At 53.1% G+C, this 27,383-nt stretch overlaps 2 protein-coding genes across 9 annotated transcripts in view; both read right to left on the reverse strand.

The window, feature by feature from the left end:
- The window catches only part of ZCCHC17 (zinc finger CCHC-type containing 17), a 168,444-nt gene that overhangs the window by 23,335 nt on the left and 117,726 nt on the right, over positions 1-27,383 (reverse strand). The gene's annotated exons all lie outside the window — the stretch shown is intronic.
- On the reverse strand, positions 1,702-25,562 carry SERINC2 (serine incorporator 2). Of its 8 annotated transcripts, none has more exons than XM_065526012.1 (11): positions 25,471-25,562; positions 22,645-22,679; positions 14,645-14,806; positions 13,308-13,498; positions 12,810-12,889; positions 12,307-12,444; positions 11,387-11,556; positions 9,133-9,223; positions 8,665-8,806; positions 3,188-3,409; positions 1,702-2,317 (listed from the first exon to the last, which is right to left on the reverse strand). In XM_065526012.1, exons 3-11 carry the CDS (start codon positions 14,678-14,680, stop codon positions 2,182-2,184), a joined length of 1,206 nt encoding a protein of 401 aa, XP_065382084.1. In that variant the 5' UTR covers positions 14,681-14,806; positions 22,645-22,679; positions 25,471-25,562; the 3' UTR covers positions 1,702-2,181. The 8 variants fall into 8 exon arrangements, with proteins under 8 accessions (XP_065382084.1, XP_065382092.1, XP_045232041.2 ...); XM_065526020.1 differs by having other exon boundaries at positions 22,621-22,679; XM_045376106.2 differs by having other exon boundaries at positions 22,645-22,710.

Here is a 27,383-nt window from a genome sequence, read left to right on the forward strand (position 1 = left end):
TGGGAGGCGGAGGTTGCAGTGAATTGAGATCGTGCCACCACACTCGGGCCTTGGTGACAGAGTGAGACTCAGTCTCAAAAAAAAAAAAAAAAAAAAAAAAAAGGTCCACTTGCACAAATGCAAAGAAAAGGTTATCAAGAGCACAATGTGGGCTTTTTCTCCCAAGGGTGAAATAAGAAAAGCAGCAAAATCTGTGATTGGGGGAAGGAGGTTCAGGCTGCTCTGAAGAGAGGGGTCTCTGTTAGCTGAAAGGCATCAGGGACAAGAACATCTGCAAGATCCATTCCAGCAGCGACAGAAGCCCTCTCGGCCCCTGCCCCAGCAGGTCCCAACTCCCTCTGCCCTGAGCCCTGGCACCTGCCTCCAGCTGCTGCACTCCCCTCCATCTCATCCAGGAAAACCTTTCTAAAACGGCAATCTTAAAATGACATGCCCCTGCTGTGCTCCAAATCATGTAGGATCTTTCCATGGTCAGCCCACACCTTCACCACTTCTCCCATGCTCTAAAACCCTCCATGGCTCCCCACTACCAGCATGTCTCCCCACCATGACTCTCAAGGGCCTGTGTGATTTGGCCTGGCCCATGTCTCCAAGCTCATACTAACCTCCCCACCTCACCCATCTCTGTGCTCTGGCCACCTTGGCTTCTCCCTGGTCCTTGAACCCCATACCCTCAGCTCCTGTGTTGTCCCCCTGCCCTCAGCGCTGTGGCTCCTCTTGGCCCAGCTGACTCCTACACATCCTCCAGATGCCTGTCCTGCCTCCTCGGTGACCCTACAGGTCCCTGTGCAGCCCCACCAGTGCACTCACCCCAGAACCCAGGAGAGCCTTAGAGGCAGGCTGTGTCCCCAGCACCCATCCCCAGCACCTTCATACCTATTTTTTATCCCCACAAATGGAAGAGATGAATGGCCTGCGGTCCATCGTCGTAACAAGACCAGGCCTTGGGGCCCTAGCCAGGAACCTGTCAGTCGCCCTCACATCTCTCTGCCCTTGCGAGATGGGGGCTGATGTTATTTCTCAAGAACCCGCTGTGCCAGGCAGTTTGCATGGGCTGCTTCCTCTGATCCTCACAACAGCCTAGGAGTGGGTGGCATCGTTCCCAATGAATGGCCCAGGGAAGAGAAGGACCCATCTGGAGCTGGACAGCAGCCCCACGGCTTCCGTGGTACAGAGGGATTGGGGCCAGCCTGGCTGACTCAAGAGCTCCTCCCCACGGCACCCCAAGGCCTGGGGTTTGACTCATCAGGGCAGGTACCAAAGGTGGTAATGATTCCAGGCAGGTCAGAGGTGGGCAGGACCTTGAGGCAGGCCCTGGTGAGAGGGGCCCTGAAGACCACCTTCTGGCCCTGTCATCGCCCCCTCCACGCCCCGTGACTCGCTCTCACTGCTCTTCCTCGGATGATCAGATGGTTGGGCAGCCTCCTGCTGGCCCCACTGCCTCCAGGGTCTCCTTTTCTGACCACCAGACACATCCCTTTCCCAAAACCCTGGTTTGCCCCTCCTTCCTCATTGGCCCCCTCCCCTCAGGCGCTCCATGACCCAGAAGACAGAGCCCAGGCCATTCTGTCTGCCTTTGAGGCTCCTCCTGGTCTGGCCCTGATGTCCCAGCCCCCTCTGCCCTAACATTCCATTCCCAAACCCCACACCGGCCCCCATGCAGTGGGGCTCCATGCTGAGGGTGAGGGGCACAGAACATGGTACATGCACTGGCTTGTTTATTAGACAAAGTCTTAGAGACACAGTAAGGCACGAAGTCCAGGAAGGGGGCAGGGTCCCCTGGGGGATGTGACCAGGAACACCATGGCCTCAGTGCCGGATGCCTCACTGTGGTGGGAGCTCTCTGCCCTCCAGCGGCTCTGAGCGGCTGTCTCCAGCAGCCTGGCTCCCATGGAGCCTGAGGACAAGGGAGCCCTTTCATCCCGAGATGCTGAGTATGGGCAACAGCGGGGAGGGGAAGGAAGAGGCAGCTCCACCACGTGGGTGTGGCAGGGGGATGGGGCTCCTTGGACCCTGAAGGCACTAAGACTAGAGGGCCTGGCTCAGGGGCAGGTCCTGGAGCTGGGGCAGGAGTCGGGGCTCAGCCTGGCTGATTGGTGCAGGGAGGGGGCAGGTTGGCTGTCACTGAGCCAAGAGGCACCAGGTGGCAGGAGGCACCAGGTGGCAGGCTGTGAGGCTGCCTCAACTGAAGTCGCGGTTGCGCAGGAGGAGTGGGGCTACCAGGGTCCACAGGTAGAGGAGCAGCCCCGCCCAGCTGGCACAGATCTTCACCCACACGGCGGTCCACGTGCTGATCATCTTCCGGGTCTCGCCCGGCCTGGAACACACCATCTTCCCCATGAGCCCGGTGCCCAGTCTGGTGACTTCCGTCTTGGCCCCTGGCCTTATGACCCAGTTGTGACCCCGGACTTCAACTCTGGCTCTTCCACTGTAACTCCAATCCGTCTCTGATATTTTTAACACCTGGCCTTGTGACTGTGGACAGAGCTCCTGACCTCGACTCCCATCTTGAGTCCAGTGTTAGTCCGTGAGATCGTGACTTGCCTCCTGGTCTCCAACTTTGTGATCCTAATTCTGGGACCTCAATCCTAGCCTCTGAACTTCAGACCCTGGAGCTCCTGACCTTAGTCCTGACCGTTACCCTTGATTCTGACCTTTGATCCTGTAACTTAAGAGTAGCTCCTGACCTCATTACCGTCATTTAGCTCCTTGACCCTGCCACTTCAATCCTGGCTTTATGGCCTCCTACTATCAATTTTAACTTTAACCAAATGACCAAATTTTTGACACTAAATGACCACAATCCCAGCCCTAGAACCTCATGACTTCTATCCTTGACTTGTAACTTTGGTTCTGAACTCCACATCCTCATCCTAACCTTCCAACCATGAAGCCCAAATCTGACCCCATGACCCCTGATTTTTAAACCCCACCTGCCCTGCACAGGCCCAGCACCAGCTGCTGTGCCTTCCCCGGTTCAGTCTCCTAGTGAAGGTGCGGGAGCTGAGCAGATGAAGGCACTGGTGGGGAAACTGGAGCAGGGAAGGGGCAGGCTCTATGGAGGGTCCTCAATACACACCCCCACCCCCAAGCCTTAAGCAGACATCAGGAAAACCCAGTGAGGAGAGATGTGTAGACCTGCACCCCGCACCCCTGGGTTCTGTCCATGCCCCACCGGGCTACGCACTTGTACCAGTTGGTGAGCGTCATCATGATGTGCAGTGAGGCCAGCACCAGGCAGAAGTGGAAGAAGGAGTAGCTGTAGGTGACGCCATCCTGCTCGTTGTCAAAGGCCCGGCCCTCACAGGCTGCCACCTGCTGCTGCTGCTGCTGTGTGGCCTCTAGCATAGGTGGGCCCTCCTCAGTCTGCATCAGGCTGTTCACCTGCCGGTGGTCTGAGGAGCGCAGACTGCAGGGGAGGGAGGAAGGTGGGCAAATAGATAGCCCTGGCGTTGGTCATAACACTGGACACAAATGGTCCCAGAGCCTCAGAGGCCAGCGACCCGGTTACTGGGCCCGGGAGTTAACAAACTGCTTTGCCTCTCAACTCTACCCCTACCCCCACTCCCATTTTCTGTGTGACCTTGAGCAAAACAATTAACCTCTCTGAGCCTCTGATTCCTTGTCTGTAAAATAAGGGATAATCGTAACTGCTCTAGAGGACTGCTGGGGGGACTAGATGGAATAATGACATAAGGTCTCTAGCATAGTGTTTGGCACAGAATATAAATTCAATCAACAGTCACTGTTGTTAGGATTGTGCCTTTGCCATTTCCATAAACACGTATCGAGTACCTAATACTACAAAGCACCATACCAGGTACTACATCCATTAAGAATGTTAATAATTAATCACACTCGTTTGCCATTAAGTTTCCATTTTATTAGTGTCAGGTGGTTTTACCAATGACCTCCCTTCCCTTCGTGCTTACACTAAAAAGAACAGCAGTAATGATTGTATGTCATGCTTTCTGCGATAAGCCTTGATGTTTTCAACAGAATTTGATAGTTTGAGACATAAAAATTTTTGAAAAACCAACTCCCATTTCCAAAAAAAGTGAAAAGAAGGAGAGCTGGATTCTAGTCCCACCACACCAGCAAATTGAGAAATCACCCCTTGCTGTGCATCAGTGCGTCCCTACCCAACCTACCTACCCTATTCACCCTACCCACCCTACATACCCTCTCCACCCTGCCTACCCTACACACCCTATCCACCCTACCCACCCTATCTACCCTACAACCACCCTATCCACCCTCTCCACCCTGCCTACCCTACATACCCTATCTACCCTACCCACCCTATCCACCCTATTCACCCCACCTACCCTACACATCCTATCCACCCTAACCACCCTACCCACCCTACCCACCCTATCCACCCTCTCCGCCCTACCCACCCTATTCACTCTCTCCACCCTACCTACCCTACATACCCTATCCACCCCACCTACCCTACACACCCTATCCACCCTACCTACCCTATACACCCTATCCACCATATCCACCCTACCTACCCTATACACCCTATCCACCATATCCACCCTACCTACCCTATACACCCTATCCACCATATCCACCCTACCTACCCTACACACCCTACTCACCCTAACCACCCTGCCTACCCTACACACCCTAACCACCCTATCCACCCTACCTACCCTACACACCCTAACCACCCTATCCACCCTACCCACCCTATCCACCCTACCTACCCTACCTACCCTACCCACCCTACCCACCCTACCCACCCTAACCACCCTACCCACCCTACCCACCCTAACCACCCTATCCACCCTACCTACCCTACACACCCTACCCACCCTACCCACCCTATCCACCCTACTACCCTACACACCCTATCCACCCTACCTACCCTACCTACCCTACCCACCCTACCCACCCTAACCACCCTAACCACCCTATCCACCCTACCTACCCTACCTACCCTACCTACCCTACCCACCCTACCCACCCTAACCACCCTATCCACCCTACTACCCTACCCACCCTATCCACCCTACTACCCTACACACCCTATCCACCCTACCTACCCTACCTACCCTACCCACCCTACCCACCCTAACCACCCTAACCACCCTATCCACCCTACCTACCCTACCTACCCTACCTACCCTACCCACCCTACCCACCCTAACCACCCTATCCACCCTACCTACCCTACACACCCTACCCACCCTACCCACCCTATCCACCCTACTACCCTACACACCCTATCCACCCTACCTACCCTACACACCCTATCCACCCTACCCACCCTATCCACCCTATCCACCCTATCCACCCTACCCACCCTAACCACCCTACCCACCCTAACCACCCTATCCACCCTAACCACCCTATCCACCCTACCTACCCTATCCACCCTACCTACCCTACACACCCTATCCACCCTAACCACCCTACCCACCCTATCCACCCTACCCACCCTACCCACCCTAACCACCCTATCCACCCTATCCACCCTACCCACCCTACACACCCTATCCACCCTACCCACCCTACCCACCCTATCCACCCTACCCACCCTATCCACCCTACCTACCCTACACACCCTAACCACCCTACCCACCCTATCCACCCTACCTACCCTACACACCCTAACTACCCTACCCACCCTATCCACCCTACCTACCCTACACACCCTACCCACCCTACCCACCCTATCCACCCTACCTACCCTACACACCCTACCCACCCTACCCACCCTATCCACCCTACCTACCCTACACACCCTAACTACCCTATCCACCCTATCCATCCTACACACCCTATCCACCCTATCCACCCTATCCACCCTACCCACCCTATCCACCCTATCCAACCTAACCACCCTATCCACCCTACCCACCCTATCCACCCTATCCACCCTAACCACCCTATCCACCCTATCCACCCTATCCACCCTATCCAACCTAACCACCCTATCCACCCTACCCACCCTATCCACCCTATCCACCCTAACCACCCTATCCACCCTATCCACCCTATCCACCCTATCCACCCTACCCACCCTATCCACCCTATCCACCCTAACCACCCTATCCACCCTACCCACCCTAACCACCCTATCCACCCTACCCACCCTACCTACCCTATCTACCAAATACCATATGGATATCTCACGCATGAGCCCAGATTGGGTGGTCCTGGCCCTCATGGGTTACATACGCTTCTTTGCTGCCTGTGCTGTAAGAACCATGCTAAGAACAGACCTGTGCCCCAGGCTCTCAGCAGTGCATGTGCCAGGAGCTGTGGGTGTGGAAGCGGCAGGAAAAACAGCTGTGCCAGGTCAGGGAGGGGAAGGGACAAAGAACCAGGGGCAGGGAAAGATTTCCAAGCTCTTCAGCCACCGGCCACTGTGTGCTCATGGCCTCCTCCCTGGGTCTCAGTTTCCCTATCTGTAAAATCAAGGTAATCAGGCCAGGAGTGGTCCACTCCTGTAATCCAAATACTTTGGTAGGCTATGGTAGGAGGATTGCTAGGGCCAGGAGTTAAAGGCCATCCTGGGCAACATAGTGTCTCTACAAAAGAAAAAAAAAAAAAGTTTGTTTTTTTTTTTTTTTTTTTGAGACGGAGTCTCGCTCTGCTGCCCAGGTTGGAGTACAGTGGCCGGATCTCAGCTCACTGCAAGCTCCGCCTCCCAGGTTTACGCCATTCTCCTGCCTCAGTCTCCCGAGTAGCTGGGACTACAGGCGCCCGCCACCTCGCCCGGCTAGTTTTTTCTATTTTTTTAGTAGAGACGGGGTTTCACCGTGTTAACCAGGATGGTCTCGATCTCCTGACCTCGTGATTCGCCCGTCTCTGCCTCCCAAAGTGCTGGGATTACAGGCTTGAGCCACCGCGCCCGGCCAAAAAAAAAGTTTTTTAAGTAGCCAGGCATGGTGGTATGCACCTGTAGTCTCAGAGACTCAGGAGGCTAAGGTGGGAGGATCACTTGAGCCCAGGAGTTTGAGGCGACAGTGAGCTGTGATCGTGCCATTGCACTCCAGCCTGGGTGACAGGAAGACCCTGTCTCAAAAAAGAAAAGGGAGAGGAATGGGGAGGGGAGGGGAGGGGAGGGGAGGGAAAGGTAGAGGAGAGGACACAGAGGTACTTCAAGCCTTTCCAGCTTGAAAAGGAATCAAATGTGACAAAGAAGATACATGTTTATGAACTGTACAGAACTGACTTAGAGAAAATGTTTTGAAAAAGGCCAAAACAGAACAAAATGTGAAAGAGTCTTAAAATGATCTAGCCCAGGGGCCTGGAGGCAGGGGTGCTGTTGGAACTGGGATGGATGGATGGGGAAAGATCAGGGGAGCAGAGCCAAGATTCCCTCTAGAGTTAAGGGCAGATGGAAAGTGGCGCCTGGAGAAATGCAGGGTCACAGGGAAGCAAACTCAGGGTCTGCCAGATGCAGTGTAAACAATAATTAAACCTAATCTTATGATCTAGTGACTCATAAGAACAGCCACCCACAGCTACCTAGTTGTGCAAATGTTCACAATATTATGTTCATACTAATATACAAATGTTAACAATATTATGCAAATGTTCACAATAATATGCAACACTTAATCTGGCAAACTCCTAGGCTCAAGCAATCCTCCCACCTCAGCCTCTTCAGTCACTGGAACTACAAGGTGCACACCACCATGCCTGACTAATTACAAAACTTTTTTTTTCTAGAGACACTATGTTGCCTAGGCTGGCCTTAAACTCCTGGGCCCAAGCAATCCTCCTGCTTCAGCGTGGCAAAGTGTTTGGATTACAAATAACTTACTACTTGCCAAGTTCCTTTCTAAGTGTTTTTGTTTTGTTTTGTTAATTTTTTTAAAAAAGACAGGGTCTCACTATGTTGCCCAGGCTGGTCTCAATCTCCTGGGCCCAAGAGATCCTCCCACTTTGGCCTCCCAAAGTGCTGGGATTACAAGTGTGAGACACCACGCCTGGCCCCTTTATATGTGTTTTACACATACTGATTCATCTATAGCCCTTCAACAATCCAATGAGGGAGGTACTATTTTTATCTCTATTTTACAGACAAGGAAATTGAGGCTAGAGAGGTTAAGTGACTTGCCCAGGATCACATAGCCAGTAAGTGGCAATGCTAGGCTCAAATGCAGGCAGTCTGGCTGCGGAGTCCACACGGATAAACACCTACTAAGATGTTAAGCCCTTTGAAAAGAGCCGCTATGTGACCTTCAGCATGAGCTGCCTTGTCTCAGGGGAGCGTGTTGGGTCACAGACACATCCACTACAATGGAGGTTGTCATCCTCTTCTTACTGAGGAGGAAACAGGAGCTCAGAAAGGTTTAGCCACTTACCCCAAGCCACACAGCAGATGAGAAACAGTCCCTGGATCCACCGACCCCAGTCCATGCTCCTTCCCTGACCCCACAGCTGTCTGTACCGAACTGAACTGGCCCAGTATGCAGGAAAGGGCCATGAGCCAGAAGGCAAGGTCACGCCCACCTCTGTTGCCCATTCAAGCCGTGTCCTCTGAGGGACTCAGTTTCTCCTCCCGCACAATGCAAGAGTGGGACACATTGAATTCGAAGAGCACCTTCCAGCTTGGTATCCTGGCTCCCACACCCTCCCCTCACTCTGGCTCAGGGCCCCGAATCATGATCCTTCCCCAGAATCCAGACCTGGCCATACCTGATGAAGAGGGTGCACAGGAGGAAGATGATGAGGCCCACAATGCTCGGGGCATCCCACCACTGGGTCTCATAGCCCTCAGGGCCTGCCATGACCGTCTCATTGCCCAGCTGGGTTGGCAAGTGGGGGTTGCATTTCTGTTCTGGGGATGAGAGCACAATCACCCTCAGTCCATGTAGGCCAGGCCTAGGTAGCCAAGTGGCCCTGAGGATGGCTAGAGAGCCACCCCAATAGACAGACAGATGCACAGCCAACCACCCCACTCCCAGCAACAGAGTGCTCAGCAGTCACAAGGGCAGAGAGACAACTCAGGAACAGACGGGCCCTCCCATCTCATGGGAGGACTGAGTCTCAGAATGGGCTGGAGCAGGGATGTCCCTGTCACTTGTGAGGGTCCCCAGCCCCACAGCAGGCCGATGCTGACCCAGGAACGAGGCCAGGCCTCCTTGAGCCTGGGCCCATACTCACCAGGGACACTGGATAGGGCTGACCAGGTGACAAACATGGTATAGAGGGTGATGACTGAGGCCTGCAGCAGACCCGAGTTGGGCTGGGCGTCCTGGCAAGAGTCGTTCACTGATAAGATCCCTGCCGGACCAGAGACATCCCACCCCACCCAGCCCACTCACACCAGCCAAGGGACCTCAGAAGCTCCCACCCACCTAGGATACCCCACCACACCCCACTTAGGGAAAACACCAGCCAGGCCACCTACCACCCACCTCACTAACCAAAGGCTGAGTCCTAATTCTTCTTTCTCTTAACACCCCTCAGATTACCCGCCCTCCTCCCCTGCTGAAAACCCATCTCATCACACTCTGAATTCCTTCATCTCTGCCTGGCCCGCTGCCCGGCTCCTCCCTGCTCTCTATCTGGAGAGTCTGCCCAGCCTCTCCCACTGCAGGGCCTTTGCCTTCGCTGTGCCCTCCCTCTGACATATTCCTTCCCAGCATCTCCGCACAGGCAGCCTCTCTTCAGTATGCAGACAGGACTCCCATGGAGCCCTAGGAACCCTGACTACAGCAGCCCTGTACCTGCCAGCCACCTACCTTTCAGCCCACACCCTCTCTCATGTCCACATTGCACATATTACCCAAAATCACCTCACTGGGCCTAGTCCCCTGTTGCCTGTCCTTCCCCACCCCTCACCACACATGCACTTAAAAACATGGACCTAAACTCTGTGATTAAGAGCACAGGCGGCTGGGCATGGCAGCTCATGCCTGTAATCCCAGCGCTTTGGGAGGCTGAGGCGGGCAGATTGTTTGAAACCAGAAGTTCAGAAGTTCAAGACCAGCCTGGCCAACATGGCAAGACCCTGTCTACTAAAAATACAAAAATTAGCTGGGTGTGGTGGCGGGCACCTGTAATCCAAGTTACTTGGGAGGCTGAGGCATGAGAATCACTTGAACCTGGGAGGCGGAGGTTGGTGGCAGTGAGCCAAGATCACACCACTGAACTCCAGCCTAAGTGACAGGCAAGATTCTGTCTCAAAAAACCAAAAACAAAAAAAATTTTAGGCCAGGTGTGGTGGCTCATGCCTGTAATCCCAGCACTTTGGGAGGCTGAGGTGGGCAGATCACTGGTTACTTGGGAGGCTGAAGCACGAGAATAGCTTGAACCTGGGAGGCAGAGGTTGCAGTGAGCCAAGATTACACCACTGCACTCCAGCCTGGGCAACAGAGCCAGACCCTTTCTCCAAAAAAAAAAAAAAGAAAAGAAAAGAAAAAGAAAAAAGAAAACCAGAGCACAGACTCTGGAGCCAGTCCGCCTGGGTTCGAATCCCAGTTCCCCATGTGACCTTGGCTAGGCCTCTTCTCTAAGCCTTCGTTTCCTCACCTGTAAAGTGAGGATGAGGATGGCGTGAGGATCAAATAACAAGTCCGAGGCCACTAACTACTGGCTATCATCATTATTGCTTCCTCCCTTCCTCACAGCCATATCTCCAACATCTAGAAGAGGGCCTGGTACACAGAAGTGCTCGAGAGGTATCTGCTGCATAAATACTGATTGCTGTGTGACCTGGGATACAGATATTACCTTCTCTGGGCTTCAACTTTTCTTACTGGGAAATAAGAGTCTGACCAGAAGGAAGGTTCCTAGCCTTTCTGCTAAAGACCCCCGAAGACTACCTAAGCCCCTTGAAGCTGCTGGTGTGCTGAGATCTCAAACCGCAAAGCACCACTGGACTCACAAGGGGCTCCAGCGGTACTTTCTGAAGAACACGCAGTTCCTCTGGGAGCTCCTGCCCATTATTCCAGATGGTCTTGGATTGGAAATGTGAAATTGCACCTTCCTACGCTACTTCCAGAGGTGTCTAGGAATCATCACCCAGGGACTCCCTGTAATGTTCTACTGATTTGCATAAAAACAAAAATGACAACAATAATAACTACAATAATAGCTAATGTCTGAGGGAAATCTACAGGCCAGGCATGGAGTGTTTACAAATAGGATCTCAATCCTGAGAATAACTCCAACAGTAGGTCTTATTATCTCCATTTTATATTTGAGAGGCAGAGAGAGGTTAGGGCACCTCCTAAAGACACCCAGCATGAAGCCATGAGAGCCTGTCTGTAACCTGGGGAGGCTGACCTGGGAGCCCACACACTCAGGCCGAGCCTCTGTGATGACAGCCCTGGCCCCAGGACCCGGGTTCCTACAAGAAGTCCCACCCACCAAGGGGCTGGGCCTCAAGCCGGGGAGGGACAGGCAGGCTAACCTGGACCTTGGGCAGGACAGCAGCAATGGACACGCAGACACAGAAGGTGAGGTTGAGACTGATGAAGACCTTGCCCTCGTGGCAGCCGCTGGGCTTAGTGTAGTAGATGAACATCAGCACCACGGCCGCGATCGACAGCAAGTAGAAGAGGAGAGTGAAGAAGAGGAGGCCTGGGCCAGAGGGTTAGTGAGAGGGTAGGTGTGGGGTGGGGCAGGAGGAATAAGCACTCCCACTCCTTCAAGGGGCCTTGTTGGCAGCTCTCCCCCTCTCCAGCTCTTGGTTTCCCCATCTGAAGAATGATGTCACTACCTTTCACCAACACCTTTGTGAGTCATTGCCCCACCCTGAGCTAACATGGTTCACCTGCTACCTTGTAATAAGGGAACTGTGACAATAAATACAATGAACTCAAAACAGTCTTGCAAAAACTGAACCAGGTACAGAGCGGTCTGCTGTTGACCCGCCCTCCCTGTCCAAGAGAGACCGGCAAGTTTAGGGAGATGTGGAAACCAAACAGCGCCCAGGTGAGCCTTTCTCCTCGTTGTGTTCAGAACTGAAAGAGAACCAGGGACTCACCCTGCTACTGGGGTTTCAGGGACCAGGTGTCACTTGAAGTTCAGCCTGGGCACTACCAAAAGGGCTTCACACGCTGCTGGCTGTGCATGGCCCACCCTGCAGGAACCCCCAAACAAGACCCCTCCAAGGCCTCTCCAGGTCGGCTCTCCTCGGATCCCCCAGAAGTCACCCGGGATCAGCTGGCTCCCCCCATCTGCCTGAGACAATTAGAATCTTGCCCTAAGGCAGTGGCTGCTGGGGATGCCCCCCAGTTTTATCTAGCTTCAGAGACCCTCAATTTCTCAGGCGGCCCCAGCCCTGTCCAGGCTCGAGTCCCCGTACAGAGGCAGGGTGGCAGCACTGACCTGTGTACCAGGCGCGGGAGTCGCACTCCTCAGCCTTGCCCAGCCACCGCTGGTTCCAGGAGTGTGCAAAGTCGATGAGCAGCACCAGCTGGATGAGGATGAAGAGGAAGGAGCCCACGACGCCAAAGTAGAACCAGACTGGGTGGGGAGAGGCGAGTGAGGCGAGGAGAGTCCCTCTCTCACATCTACTCATTCAACAAGTGTTTCTGCTACGCCCTGCATTGGGGACACTGAGAAGAACAGAGTCCCTGCCCTCAGGGAGCCCCTAGCTATGCACAGAGGGAAGGATATGGGTCACGGCAAGGCAGCTCCCCCTACCCCTGGGTTGCACAAAGGCCGTGTGGCCAGGCACCACAGTGCTGTCTCATGGGTGGGGAGTAAGGACCCAGCCAGCAGCCTGGGGTTCGTGTGTCCCAGCAAAGAGCAGTCCCACCACATTCCTCCAACCTGCTGCCCTGCCTCCCTCCCCAGAGCCCCCCATGCCTCCTGCCAAGCCCGCCTACTGTTGGAGAAGGAGCCGTCAGGGATGTAGAAGGCACCCACGGTGAGGCCCACCAGGATCAGGAACTTAAAGAACCAAAACCTATGGAAAGGGTGGGGGATGGACAAGGAAGCTGAGTGCAGGCAGGGAAACTGGAAGTCAGATTGGGCCTGCCCCAGAGCCCCCTCCCACAAAGAGCAGGTGCTGGGAGGGGTGAGGATAGGCTGTCTGATGGTCTGATGGGCACAGGAAGTCTCTCCTGGCCCTGGAAAAATGCTAAAGGGCAGGAGGAAGGACCAAGCAGCGGTGAGGGTGGTCACCCAGGTCCAGCCCCAGCTGTGTCACTGAAGTGCTGCAGGGCCTGAGGCTTGCTGCCACCCTTTCTGAGCCTTACTCTTCATCTGAGAAATGGATATAACTCAGAGTTGTTCTGCATGCTGTGCAGATCCGTGAACAGGCAGAGGAGCAGGCAAGGCACTGGGGGAAGGTCCCAGGGTGCAGGCAGGGACCCCTCTCTCACCCATTCTGGATGGCAGCCCGGGGGTCCCGGCTGCTGCTCACGCAGAGCATGACCAGGGTGAAAAAGAAGAAGAAGGCTGCCGTGGCGAAGCACATGCGGTAGACAGCGCGGTAGCCAAGCAGGGAGCCACAGTCGATGTGGCCCTGCAGGACGGTGGGGATCCCAGCCCCCTCCTCACACACCCAGGGCAGCTGTGGAGACAGACAGAGCAGCGTCAAGGCCCCACCCCACACAGAACCCTGGCAGCTCCCTTTATAAACCAAAGCCCTGATCTCCCAAGGCTGGCCAGGAAAGAGGCTCTCCCAGCAGGGGCTGGACCAGGCAGGGAGGGGAGCCCCCCACCTCTGTCTCCACTGCCTCCACCTCCATTCCTAGCCCTCTCTGGGGCTGAAGCCCTGGGAGGCAGCTCCCCAATTACATCGTTAATGTTTATTTCCCATAGCCTCAGTAACTATTGCGCTGTCTAAAGCAGGGGTTCCCGCCGGGCATGGTGGCTCACGCCTGTAATCCCAGCACTTTGGGAAGCCGAGGTGGGCAGATCACGAGGTCAGGAAATCGAGACCATCCTGGCTCACATGGTGAAAGCCCATCTCTACCAAAAATTTAAAAAAAAAAAAAAAATTAGCCGGGCTTGGTGGCGGGTGCCTGTAGTCCCAGCTACTTAGGAGGCTGAGGCAGGAGAATGGCGTCAACCCAGGAGGCGGAGCTTCCAGAGAGATCGCGCCAACGCACTCCAGCCTGGGTGATAGAACGAGACTCCACCTCAATCAATCAATCAATCAATAAAGCAGGGGTTCCCAAAGTGTTCTCCACCCACCACCTATATCAGAACCACCTGAGATGCTTGGGAAAACAGAGATTCTGAGGCCCCTCTCCCATGGAATAGAGCCTCAAGGTGGGGTCTGAGAACCTGCATTTCTACAAACTCCTCAGGGAGTCTCATCTTTATATAAACTAAAATGTGTATAAGGCATGCATGGTGATGCCCACGTCCCCCTGGGTCTGTGCTTGGCTGTAAAACACTGAGATGAAGGGAAGAGTTAGGAGCCCCAACCTGGGCTTGAGCACTAAGCGGGAGAAAAGCATCCACTAGGCCAGTGTCCAGGGGGCCAATAATGATCAATAAGACTTTCCAAGGAGACTGTGGCCTAAGAGAAAGAAGAATCCCCACAAGAGGCTCAAGCCCTCCTCCCCTCATTTCCAACCTCAGATCATCAGTGCACCCAAACACCCTGCCTCCTCTTCTGGATGAGCTGTGACCCCAAGCCTGGACCCTCTATCCTGGAGCCACTGAGGCCCCTCACTGGAGGCCGCCCTGCCACCCCTGGGGCACTCACCTTGTAGAGCTGACTCTCCACGCCTGGGCTCAGCATAATGATGCACACCAGCACCCCCAGGAAGAGGAAGAACGTGAAGATGAGGCGGCTCACGGTGGAGTTGCGACTGGCAGGGCAGCAGCTGCACAGGATGCAGGGGGCAGAGCCGCAGAGGCAGGACGCCTGCAAGACAGCACTGTCACTCTCCCCTCTCCTCTTCACTGCCCAAGCGCACACCTCCCACCACCTGCCCAGAGGTCAGCGGATCTGTGCTGCGCTAGGCAGGAGCACACTGTTCCCCAGACACCAGCCCATTGAACTTCAGGTCCGAGAGGGAGGCTGGGTCATATAGGGCTACACAGCCAGTAACCACAGAACCCAGACTCAAACCTGGGTCTATCTCAAGTGATACTGTGGCTTGAGAGAGAGAGCCAGCAGGTCACACTGTTTCTTATGAAGGGAGAGTGGTTTTTAAAAAAAAAAATCACAAAGCCAGCCATCACTGATTACCTTTGTGACCTTATACAAGTCACTCAACCTCTCTGTACCTCAGTGTCCTCTTCCGTAACATAGTGGTATGTACTCCTCACAAAGCAGTTGTGAGAATGAAATGGAAATTCCATATTGTAGCCCCCATGGGCTCCCTTTCCCCTTCCCCACTTAATTTCCCCCCCTACCCCCGGGACTTCCTGCCGTCAGCGAGGCTTTATGTTTTGTCAGCCTCCGCTTTCCAGCAGGGCAGGAATTTTTGTGTTTTGTTCATTGTAATATTCCTAGAAATTGGAACAGTGCCTGTCACACAGCAGGAGCTTACAGGCTATCTGTTGAAGGAACGTGAAGTGTTTAGCATAGTACCAGTCACATGCTAAGACCTCAGAAAACAGCAAGTGCATAATAAACATCAGTCCGATGAATGGAATGATTTTCGGCTCTGAGGCTGTACCAGCACTAGACAGCAGGTGGCGGTCTAACCCTTTCCCTCTCCAGGGTCCTTTGCCCCAGTTGCGGTCAGCCCTTCCCCTGGGCTGGCTGAAATCATTCAGGGGCTGGTGATGCCACACTACACCACACCTGAAATGGAGACTCTCCCTCCTGGGAGCCCAGTCCACAGCCCAGCCTTTGAGGAAACAAGCCCCACATCCAGATACCTCTGATAAACTTTATCTTCCCCTAAACAGCCCCTACTCCTCACTCAGGGATTTAAGAGCCTAGAGAGCAAGAGACATAGGCCCCGCCCTCCTGGAGCCTACACAAGCAGGAAAAACACTAAAATCGTGACTCACATCGTGACAAGTGCTAAGAAGGACGTGTGCCCACTGCCAGAAGAGTGCTAACACGGCCTAGGTTTGATTGAGGGTGGCTTGTCAGGGAAGCCCTCCTTGAAGAAGTGACTTTTAAGCTGAGAGCAGGCCAGGCGCGGTGGCTCACACCTGTAATCCCAGCATTTTGGGAGGCCAAGGCAGGAGGATCGCTTGAGCCCAGGAGTTGGAGAATAGCCTGGGCAGCATAGCGAGACCGGATATTTTAAAAAGAAGGTTTTTCTTGTTTGCTTTTGTTTTGTTGTTGTTGTTGTTTGAGACAGGGTCTTGCCCTGTCACCCAGGCCGGAGTGCAGTGGCACAATCTCAGTTCACTACAACCTCTGCCTCCTGGGCTGAAGCCATCCTCCCACCTCAGCCTCCCGAGTAACTGGGACAACAAGCACCACCATGCCTGGTTAATTTTTGTATTTTTTGTAGAGATGGAGTTTCACCACGTTGCCCAGACTGATCTTAAACTCCTGGGCTCAAGCAATCTGCCCACTCAGCCTCCCAAAGTGCTAGGATTACAGCCGTGAGCCACTGCACCTGGCCTTTTAGAAAGAAATATTTTTAAATAAAATAATAATCTGAGAGCAGAGGGATGAGGAGACACTGCCAGACCAAAGGGAGGAAAGAAAGTTTCAGACAGGTGGCTTTGGGGTGGGTAGGGGCTGGGCATTTGAGGAATAGAAAGAAGGCCCTTGTGGCCAAAGCTTGGTGTGCAGACAGTCAGCGGTGAGTATGAGGTTAGACAGGCTGGCAAGGCCAGACCACATAGGCACCAGCAGTCAGGAACAGGACCCTGGTTTTCATCCTAAGAGCAGTGGGCACCCACTCGAGGGGCTGGAGCCAAGGGTCAGGAATTGAAAGATGAGCTTTGAAGAGAGCAGGCTGGCAGGGGCCCCTTGCTCCTCACAGACCTCCGCCCTTCTTTCTGGACTGGTCACAAGGCACACAGCATGCCCTGCTGGGAGGTATCTGCCTCCCCTCCTACTCTCCCCCAGACTAGAAATGCTCCTAGCCTCTCTCTCGCTCACACAGATGCTAAACAAAATGCTTTGGAAACGAAACTATTCCTCATGGTCTAAATCAAAACAGTCTACCTGTCCAGCAACTTCTGTTTACATCTTGCAGCTGCCACCCCAAGACCTGCCTCCTATCCGTGGCTGTTTTGGTGGGTGAGAGGATAAGAAACGCCTGAAAAATATTTTATAGCCATAAAGCAGTGGTCCCAAACCTTTCTAGCACCAGGAACCAGTTTCAGGGAAGACACTTTTCCACAGATGGCAGCAGGGGTGCTGGCAGGGGGCAAATATGGTTTTGGGATGATATTATTCCACCTCTGATCATCAGGCATTAGATTCTCATAAGGAGCACGCAATTTAGATCCCTAGAATGCACAGTTCACAACCGGGTTCGCACTCCTATAAGAATCTAAAGCTGCCACTGATCTGACAGGAGGCAGAGCTCAGGCAGTAATGCTTGTTCACCTGCTGTTCACTTCCTGCTGTGTGGCCCAGTTCTTAACAGGCCATGGATAGATACTGGTCCATGGCCCAGGGGTTGGGGACCCCTGCTATAAAGAACATTCTGGTTATCAGATAGAGCGGGTTATTAGTCCCATTTTATAGATGTGGAAATTGAGACCAGAGGGGCTAAGAGACTTACCAGAGGCCACACAGCAAGTTGATAACAGCACTGAGATTCAAGTAGTATTAGTGACAGCTGCCATTTACAGAGGGTTACTCAGTCTCAGGCTCTCTAATAAGCACTTTATCTACATTAAGCTTCACTGATGCTATGAATTTTGTGGTAACTTCCCATTTTCAAATGAGAAAACTGAGACAGATAGGTGGCATGACCAAGGTCACATAGCAAGTAGGCTGAGGAGCTGGGATGCAAATTCAGATCTGTGTGCACCAAGGGCCAGGCTCTGCCTATAGGACTACGCTGGTTCCCAGCTTGCTAATTCACTGATGGTCATCTCATTGAATTTAAATACATTCCAGTGATGAAAAAACAAAAAAGCAACACACACACACACACAAAAACCCCAAGACCAGAAAACCAAGGGAGGCCAGTGGGTACTGATCTCAGGAGCCAGGTGCCCGGGTGCCCCGTCAGGTCCTGACTCTGGCTTGTTACCATTTAATTTCAATTTGAGACATCTAAGACACAAGAAAGCTGTTCCGCTTTCAGAGCGCGTGGCCTTTCAGTTCGCTCTGGTTCTTAAAGATCAAACCTCCAGGTGTTCCTGATGCCTGAAACCTCAGGATTTCCAAGGGCCTGATCAGCAGTCAGAGAGACCAGGTCAAAGAGAAAAACACACACTGCTTCCAGAGCATCCTTGGAAATGTTCATCCACCTTGGTGCATTCACTCCACCCCGGAATGGTTCCTACAAGAACCTCTTCCATTTGACCAAAATGTCATTTTATATATATTTAAATCTCTTCCTACAGAAATGCCAGACCATGGGAGTAAGGGTAGATGTGTGCACATAAACACAAACACACGGAAATTCATTGTGGCACTGATCATAATAGGAAAATAATAGGGGAAAAAATTGTTTTTGAGGCAGGGCCGCATTCTGTCACCCAGACTAAAGTGTAGTGGTGCCATCTCAGTTCACTGCAACCTCCACCTCTGGGGCTCGAGCAATCCTCTCACCTCAGCCTCCCGAGTAACTGGGACCATAGGCACCAGCCACCATGCCCAGCTAATTTTTGGTTTTGGTTTCTTGGGTTTTGTTTCAAGAAAGGGTCTGGCTCTGTCACCCAGGCTGGAGTGTAGTGGTGTGATCTCAGCTCACTGAAGCCTCAACCTCCTGGGCTCCAAAGTGGCCCTCCACTTCTGGATATCTATCCTCCGACCTCAGCCTCCCAAGCAGCTGGGACCACAGGCATGCACCACCACACCTGGCTAATTTTTGTATTTTTCGGTAGAGACAGGGTTTTCTCATGTTGACCAGGCTGGTCTCGAACTCCTGGGCTCAAGGGATCCTCCCACTTTGGCCTTCCAAAGTGCTGGGATTATAGGCATGAGCTACCATGCCTGGCCACTAGGGGAAAATTGAAAATAACAAAACACCCATCAATACACCATGGTACGCCATAAAACGGACGTCTCTGCTGAATGGGGCAAATATGTAGGTAAATTAAATGTATATAAATTGTATATAATTAATTGTATATAAATAATACTTGTATATAAATAATACTTCAATTAAGTTAAATTTACAAATATAAAGATTTTATATAAAGAAAAAACTTAAATAAGTTTTAGGTTTTGTGAGCCTATTGGAGTCTCAAGAAACTACAAATAACCTAAATGTCTAACACCTGGGGACAGCTGTGGCCCTTTCACTCCACGGAACGCTACAGAGCCAGAAAGACGGAGTCCCTGGCTCCAGAGCAACATGGAATAATGCTTGTGATGCAGCGTGAAAGGCAGGCAGACTGGAAAACGGTTCCCACACTACGATTCCAACCACTCCCCTCTTCCTGCAGATGCGCTCAAGGGCAGCAACGGAAAAGCCCCAGAACACTTACAGTGGCTGAATCTTAGCACCAGCCCAGGTTCTCAGAACGGAGAACTCAGAATTTAAGAAGCCCCGGGCCTTAGAGTCTTACAGCTGCAAGGTTCCTTGGCATTCAACGAATCCATTCTCTTTCCAATGAAGAACCACACAGAAAGCATCTGGCCATGCTCTGCTGCTTGCACACTGCCAGTGACAAGGAGCTCACTACCTCCCAAGGCAAGGCAGGTAGCTCTGGGGAAGTAAGTGGTTTGGCATTATGTGAACAGTCTGTCACTGAGTCATTCACATTGTCTCCTGATTGTCCTTAGAGTCAGGGACAGAAGTTCTTAGAACCACTCATGGGGCGCTGGGTGGGGAGAAGAGGCAGCTGAGGACTGGATGACAGTTTTGAATTTTTCTATTTAAAACAAACTGGCCGTCTGGGCATGGTGGTTCATGCCTGTAATCCCAGCACTTTGAAAAGCCAACATGGGCAGATTACTTGAGGTCAGGAGTTTGAGACCATCCCGCCAACATGGTGAAACCTTATCTCTACTAAAGACACAAAAATTAGCCAGGCATGGTGACAGGCACTTGTAATCCCAGCTACTCAGGAGGTTGAGGCAGGAGACTTGCTTGAACCCAGGAGGCAGAAGTTGCAGTGAGCTGAATCACACCATTGCACTCCAGCCTGGGTGACAGAGCAAGAACTTGTCTCAAAAAATAAAATAAAATAAAATAAAATATAAAACAAAGTGGCCCTCCACTTCTGGATATATATCCAAAAGAAATGAAGCAGGGACTCACATATTTACACACCCATGTTCATAGCAGAATTATTCACAGTAGCCACAAGGTGAAAACAAGCTAAATGTCCATTGGTGGATGAGATGAATGGATAAACAAAATGTGGTATATCCATACCCATACAATGGAATATTATTTGTTCTTAAAAAAGAATGAGGCTGGCCGTGGAGGCTCACGCCTGCAATCCCAGCACTTCGGGAGGCCAAGGCAGGTGGATCACCTGAGGTCAGGAATTTGAGAGCAGCCTGGCCAACATGGTGAAACCCTATCTCTACTAAAAATATAAAAAAATTAGCCAGGCATGGTGGTGCATGCCTGTAGTCCCAGCTACTCGGGAGGCTGAGGCAAGAGAATTGTCTGAACCCGGGAGGTGGAAGTTGCAGTGAGCCAAGATTGCACCACTGCACTCCAGCCTGGGTAACAGAGCAGGACTCCGTCTCCAAAGAAAAAAAAAAAAAGGGAATGAAATTTTGACACATGCTATAACATGGATAAACCCTCAAGGCATTATGCTAAGTGAAATAAGCCAGACATCAAAGAACAAATATTGTATGACTCCACTTAGATGGAGAGAGTAGCCAAACTCAGAGAGAAAAGCAGTGAGTGAATTGGTGGTTATGAGGGGCTGCGGAGTTACTGTTTAGTGGGAGTTTCAGTCTGGCAATACAAAAAAGTTCTGTAGAAGGATGGTGCTGATGGTTGCAAAACAGTGTCAGTATACTTAACGCTACACTTAAAAATTGTTAAAATGGTACATTTTACATTATGCATCTTTTACCTCAATTTTTTTTAAGGGAGGGGGCAGGGAGTTTTCAAAGAAGAGCAGGAAGAGGGGAAAGGGTATTCCCAGCAAAGAGAATGACACGTGCAGAGCTACAGGGACACTGTATTTTCAGGGCAGCTGAAAGGGTGAGAAAACCTGCAGAGGTCATGGAAGTGGTGGCCAGTGTCCCTGTATGCCATGCCAGGGAGTCTGGACTTCACCCTGAAAGCAACGGGGAATGATTGCGAAAGAAGAGGAATGGCAGCAAATTTGCATTGTAGAAATCTCACTTTGACCACAAAAAGACAGGCCACGGGGTGGTGTGTGGTACCTTTGGGGGAAGGGAAGAGTCAGGGGCTGTTGTCAGTAATCCAGATGAGGGATGACAGTAAGAAGATGTCCTGGAGTTACTGTGTGCCTATTGTGTGCTGGCACTACTCCTTCTGATAATGCCATTCATTCGGGATTTATTTTTATTACGGTTGTATTTATTAGATCTCCATTTTAATATACGAGTCTTCTAAAATAAATTACAAGCCGGGTGTGGTGGCTCATGCCTGTAATCCCAGCACTTTGGGAGGCCAAGGCTGGTGGATAACTTGAGGTCAGGAGTTCGAGACCAGCCTGGCCAACATGGTGAAACCCTGTCTCTATTAAAAACACAAAAATTAGCTGGGCATGGTGGCGCATGCCTGTAATCCCAGCTACTCGGGAGGTTGAGGCAGGAGAATCACTTGAACCTGGAGGCAGAGGTTGCAGTGAACTGGAATGGTGCCACTGCACTCCAGTCTGGACAACAGAGCAAGACTTCATCTCAAAAAAATAAAGTAAAGTAAAATAAAATAACACACAAACTCCTTGAAGACTAAAATAAAAGGTTAAAAGAGTAAATTTTTAAACATATATTTCATCATAATTTAAAAAATGCAAAACTGGCCCCAGCAAGCGTGCACCTTGCCGCTTTCATGAACAACTCCATAACTGGCTGAGCCACCCCAGGGCTAGTCAAAACACAGCAGAGAAGAGGTCAGCTGGAAATGTCCCAAGGTACACTTACTTCCCCTATGCAGTGCCAAGAATGCAGGTCCTAATGCTGGCTCTGCCACAACTTGTAGTCTGACCTCAAGCAAGTCTCTCCTCCCCTCCATGGGACTTAGTTTCCTCGTCTATAAAATGATCTCCTGGGGCAGGAGAGGACAGTGGCTCAGAGCCCAGGCTCTACAGTTAGGCAGCCCTGGGTCTCACTGGCTTCAGCACTTCCTTGCATGTGGTCTTGAGTCATATACCACTGCGGGGTGTTTATGGACTGGCCACTGCACACCAGCTTGGTGCTAACTATGCAGCTGTACTAACCTCAGTCCCATTTAATCCTCACAACAGGCTAAGGGGCAGACACCATTGTTCTCTCCACTTTACAGACAAGCGGATGGGCAAAGTGACTGCCCACAGTCACAGAGATGCGAAGAGGCAAAGCTAGAATCCGAGTCCAGTGGTCTGACCCAAAGGCCTTTCACACTCCCTAGGATGTACAAGACCCTCTTTGCAGACTGGCCAAGTCATCATGTGCTGACTTGCCTGGTGGCCCCATCCCCTGTGGACCCATCTTACCTCCCCATCCAAAGCAGGACCCACCTTCAGCCCAGTTCACCTTCAGCCCAGTTCCAATGCTGAGAAGCACAATCAGAAGATGAGTCACACCTGGGAGGGTACAAAAGTCTTCCCCACTGACCCATGCATGCAAAAAAGTCCCTCCTAAAGTTGCCCAGAAATGCCACATAGAACTTCACTCCTGTGCAGCAAGTCTTCACTGCAACAGGATGGTACTGGTGTCCAGAAGTGCCCAACTGCGCCACTTAATGCTGTGTGGCTGTGAAGAAGTCACCTTCACTCTCTGAGCCAGTTTCCTCATCTGTGAAACAGGAACAATATTAACTGACCCGGTGGGGTTGTTGTGAGGATTAAATGGAGATATATATACACACACACACACACACACACACACACACACACACACATACATACTGCTCACTGCAGTGTGGGGCCTAGGCCACTGCTGGACAGCTCCATGCCACGAGTGTTGGGATAGTTATCTGTAAAATGGGCTAACGATTTCATAGGGTGGAGGAGGTGGGGAGAGCCAATGAGATGGCATGGTGAGGGGCTTGGAACAGTACCTGGCTCAGTAAATGTCAGAAGCCAGAACCTCAGTAAATGACAGAGGCCAGAACCCCAAGGGGATGGCACTGAAGGGAGGGCCAGGTCCCTTGCTGATATTACTCACTAAGTTACCTCCCAATTCTTCCCTGGACCAACCCTATGCCTCAGGCAGCCAGGATGTGGGGAAAGGAGGGAAGGTGTGGGCAGAAGCCTGGACCAGGAATCAGATGTTGACCCTAACTATGCAGTTCTCCATCCTTTCCCTGTGCAACCTTTGGCAAGTCAGCTAACTTCTCTGGGCCACAGCCTTCTCATCTGTAAACAGACGGTTTGAGCCAGCCTATCTGCTCTCAGCATTGTAGAATGCTGTGACTCAGAGACCAGCACTTGGCTTTGCATTGTCTCCAAATGGAAATCTCCACCCACCTTTCCTTGATATTAGCAATAATTCCCACAGGGAGCACTTACGATGTGCCAGGAGCTGTGCCTCATCTCCTAACAGCATTGTGAGAAAGGTCCTGTTACTGTCAACTGCCAGATGGGGTGACCAAGGCACACAGGGCTGGCAGGCTGCCCCTCAACATCTCCACCGCCAGCCCAGCCCAGCAGGGCCTGTGCCTCACCAGGTGCAATCATAGCTCACTGCATCCTCCATCTCCTGGGCTCAAGTGATCCTCCTGCCTCAGGCTCCTGAGTAGCTGGGACTACAGGGTGCATGCCACTATGCCCACCTACTGCTTCTTCTAAGACCCCAGCCTCTCACTCTAAACCCATCCTCCCTTCTCTCCATCTGTTCTTCAAACTCCACTGACTCCCAACAGCCTGCTGGGAGCAACAGATGGAAATCAGGTCCACTGTGGAAGCTCTGCCTCCCTCACCAGGAAGCAAACCTTTGTGGGCAGAGACCTGGCCCAAACCTTGAATTCTTTGGGCTGGGAGGGATTTCAGGCACCAGCTTGATTCCTTCTCCCGCACACGCACACGCACGCACACACACACACGAAAAATGGAGGCCTAGTGAGGCAAGAGGCTCTCTTGCCTCTCTGTCCTGTCTATGCTGATCTCATTCTCAGAAAATGGCTGTGAAGTAAATCTCTAGACCCCCAGCTCTCCCCTACATCCCCTCCTCTCTCTCTCTCTGTCTCTCTCTCTCTCTCTCTCTCACACACACACACACACACACACACACACACACACACCCGTCAGGGACAAAGGAAAGCGAGTCCCGAGATTCAGCAGCCGCTGGAGCCCCTTCTCCCTCTCAGGGCCTCTTTGTGTGGGGCCAGAGGGGGAGGGGGCTGCCTGAATGAACCTCAGATTTAATGAGGGGAAGAGGGAAGGAGGGGGCCGGGGAAAGGGAGGGGAGAACGGGCCTCCCAGCCGGGGTCTTGCTGGAGCCCCTCCCCTCTGTGGCTGCAGCCACAGAACAGAGGCTGGCCTCCCCCCAGGTCCCGAACCCGCGACCGGGCACTCCCCGCGCACACCTGAACCTCCCTCGATTCCTGCTGTCCCAACCCAGAGTTCTGCCCGGTGGTCCGTGACGACCTGCACCCTCCTCACTCGAGGGCAGCTAAGAAAGTCCGGGGCTCCCTCCCCTCCCATCCCAGTCTCCGCGCTGGGGCCCAGAGGGTCCGCGGCGAGCTGGGGAAGTGCCTGGGAGGCAGCGCGAGCCAGACTGAGGACGGCGGACGGGACCGCAGAGACTGAGGGACGGACGGACTGACGGACAGAAGACAGTAGACGGACAAAGACAGTCGGAGGAACGACGGACAGAGACACGAACCAGACAAGTACGAAAGGACAGGCGGAGCCCGAGCGACAGGAACAGAATGACTGGCAGGCGGCCAGAGGGGCAGGGCAGGGCACTCGCCAGGAGGGACGGGGCCCGGCCGACCCACACACAGAACCAGGGGGTCGGGGACGGGGACAGAGGCCACCCCGAGGACCGTCCCAAGTGGGGCGACGAGGGCCCACAGAGCTGCCCAGACCCCGGGCTCCAGACTCAATCTCTCCAGGTCCCAGGAGGGCGCCCGCCGAGGGCACTCGCCTCCTGCCCGCGGAAACCCGAGCCGGGACCGCAGCTGCCCGGCGCCTGCCGGTCGGGACTGAGCAGGGGGACGCGGGCAGCGGGATCGGGGTGCCGAGTGAGGGTCCGGAGGGCGAGCAGGCGGGGCACCGGCCCAGAAAGACAAGTTTGCAGGAAGGAAAAAGAAGAAACTACTCGAAGCACAACAGAAGAAAGTGAGGGCCCGCAGCAGGAACGGGCGGCGCGCGCGGGCGGGCGCCGGGGTTGGGACTCACGCAGCTGAGCAGGGAGCAGGCTCCCAGGCAGGCCCCCATGGCGGCGGCTCCAGGCTCCGGGCGCCCGGCGCTAGGCGCGGGGCGCGGACCTCGGGATCCGGGTGCCGGGCCAGGCCCCTCCTCGGTCCCGGCCCCGCCCCGGCCCCGCCCCAGCTACCGAAGCCGCTCGACGCTTTCCGGCGGCGCTCGGGGCCTCCCCAGACTCACCTGGGGCAGGTGCCCGGGAGGAGGGACCCTAGACAAAGGGGGCGGTCGGGGATTCCCGCGGCCACGCGAGCCGCGCAACCTGACCCAACCCTGGCCCGAGCTCGCATCCTGCTCCAAAGCGAGCATTCGCAAAGCGACCTCGGTTTGAGCCCGTGTGACCTCAGGCCACTGTCACTCTTGGGGACAGAAGCCAAGAGGTGGTCACCGCTGACTCCTCAGTGCTTGGTGCAGAGCCTCTGCTCAATAAATAAGTGCTGAGGTTGAATGCTGAATGACTGGAAAAAGAAACTTCGGCAAGTCACTGCACCTCTCTGAGCCTCAGTTTCCTGGTCTGTAAAGTGAGGATACATACCTCATAGGATGGTTACAACACATGGTAGGTGCTTGACAAATGTAAGCCCCCATCGTCACTGTTTTCTTCTTCTTCTTTTTTAAGTGACAGGGTCTTGCTGTGTCACCCAGGCTGGAGTGCAGTGGTGCAATCATAGCACCTGGGCTCAAGTGATCCTCCTGCCTGAGGCTCCTGAGTAGCTAGGACAACAGGTGCATGCCACCATGCCCACCTACCGCTTCTTCTAAGACCCCAGCCTCTCACTCTAAACCCATCCTCCCTTCTCTCCATCTGCTCTTCAAACTCCACTGACTCCCAACAGCCTGCCGGGAGCTACACACTCCCTACAGCCACCCCTGCTTGGTGGCTTATCACTCCCTAGGGATGCCCAAACTCTGGTCCCTAGCTAAGGGGGTCAGAAGGCCGGGAGGGGCAGCCACATTCCTGGCAGATGACTCTCCAGGGGTAGGTGTGAGAGACCCAGAAGTAGAGCTCTGTAATTACTCTCCCTTCACCCTTAGCCCTGTCCTCAGCCACCTCTGGACGAGACAATGTTAGGGAAAGAAGTCTCTGGGCCTCAAAGCTGGCCCCAGGGCCAAGGAGCTGGTTGACTGCATCCTTGGGTGATTCACTGGATGCCAGGCTTAGCCATTAATTGCACCAGGACTGTTCCACAAACACACCCTACACTTTCCCTCCTCCGCACTTTTGCCCACACAATGCCCTCCTCTTTTTTTTTTTTTTTTTTTTTTTTTTTTTGGAGACAGGGTCTCACTCTGTCACCCAGACTGGAACACAGTGGCCCAATCATGGCTCACTGCAGCTTCAACCTCCTGGACCCAAGTGATCCTCCCACCTCAGCCTCCCAAGTAGCTGGGACCAGCAGTGTGTACTACCACGACCAGCTAATTTTTTTAAAATTTTTTGTAGAGGTGAGGTCTCCTTACATTGCCCAGGCTGGTCTCAAACTCCTGGGCTTAAGCAATCCTCCTGCCTTGGCCTCCCAAATTGCTGGTACTACAGATGTGAGGCACTGCACCTGGCAGATGCCCTCCTCTTGAAGATCCTTCTCCTTATCCCTCTTTCTCCCTTTTGAAGCTTGCTCACATGCCATACCTCTCAGTGAAGAGAGCCACCACCATCACCCCCCCAACCCACTACCTGGCTCCATTAGGAATGTACATTCTCCTGATTTCCCCAAGCTTCCAAACAATATGGACCTCCCTTATGGCCTCACAAACAACCTGAGCACATGCTCAACTTTCCCCATGGTACCATTTGAGCCCCACAACAGCCCTGAGAAGTTGATTAATTCCCCACCCACTCCAATTTACAGATGAGGAAACCGAGGAACAAAGAAGTAGTGACATGCTAA

Source organism: Macaca fascicularis, chromosome 1, assembly GCF_037993035.2.
Source record: "Macaca fascicularis isolate 582-1 chromosome 1, T2T-MFA8v1.1".
NCBI lineage: Eukaryota > Metazoa > Chordata > Mammalia > Primates > Cercopithecidae > Macaca > Macaca fascicularis.

Excerpts from the sequence above, each read along its gene's own strand:
- SERINC2 (XM_005544155.4), bottom strand. The coding sequence starts at position 25,509 with ATGGGGGCCTGCCTGGGAGCCTGCTCCCTGCTCAGCTGC. Across the intron at positions 11,557-12,306 it reads CTCCCGCGCCTGGTACACAG|GCCTCCTCTTCTTCACTCTC; the intron begins GTCAGTGCTGCC and ends CCTCTGGCCCAG. Across the intron at positions 2,318-3,187 it reads ACGCTCACCAACTGGTACAA|GCCGGGCGAGACCCGGAAGA; the intron begins GTGCGTAGCCCG and ends GGTGTGTTCCAG.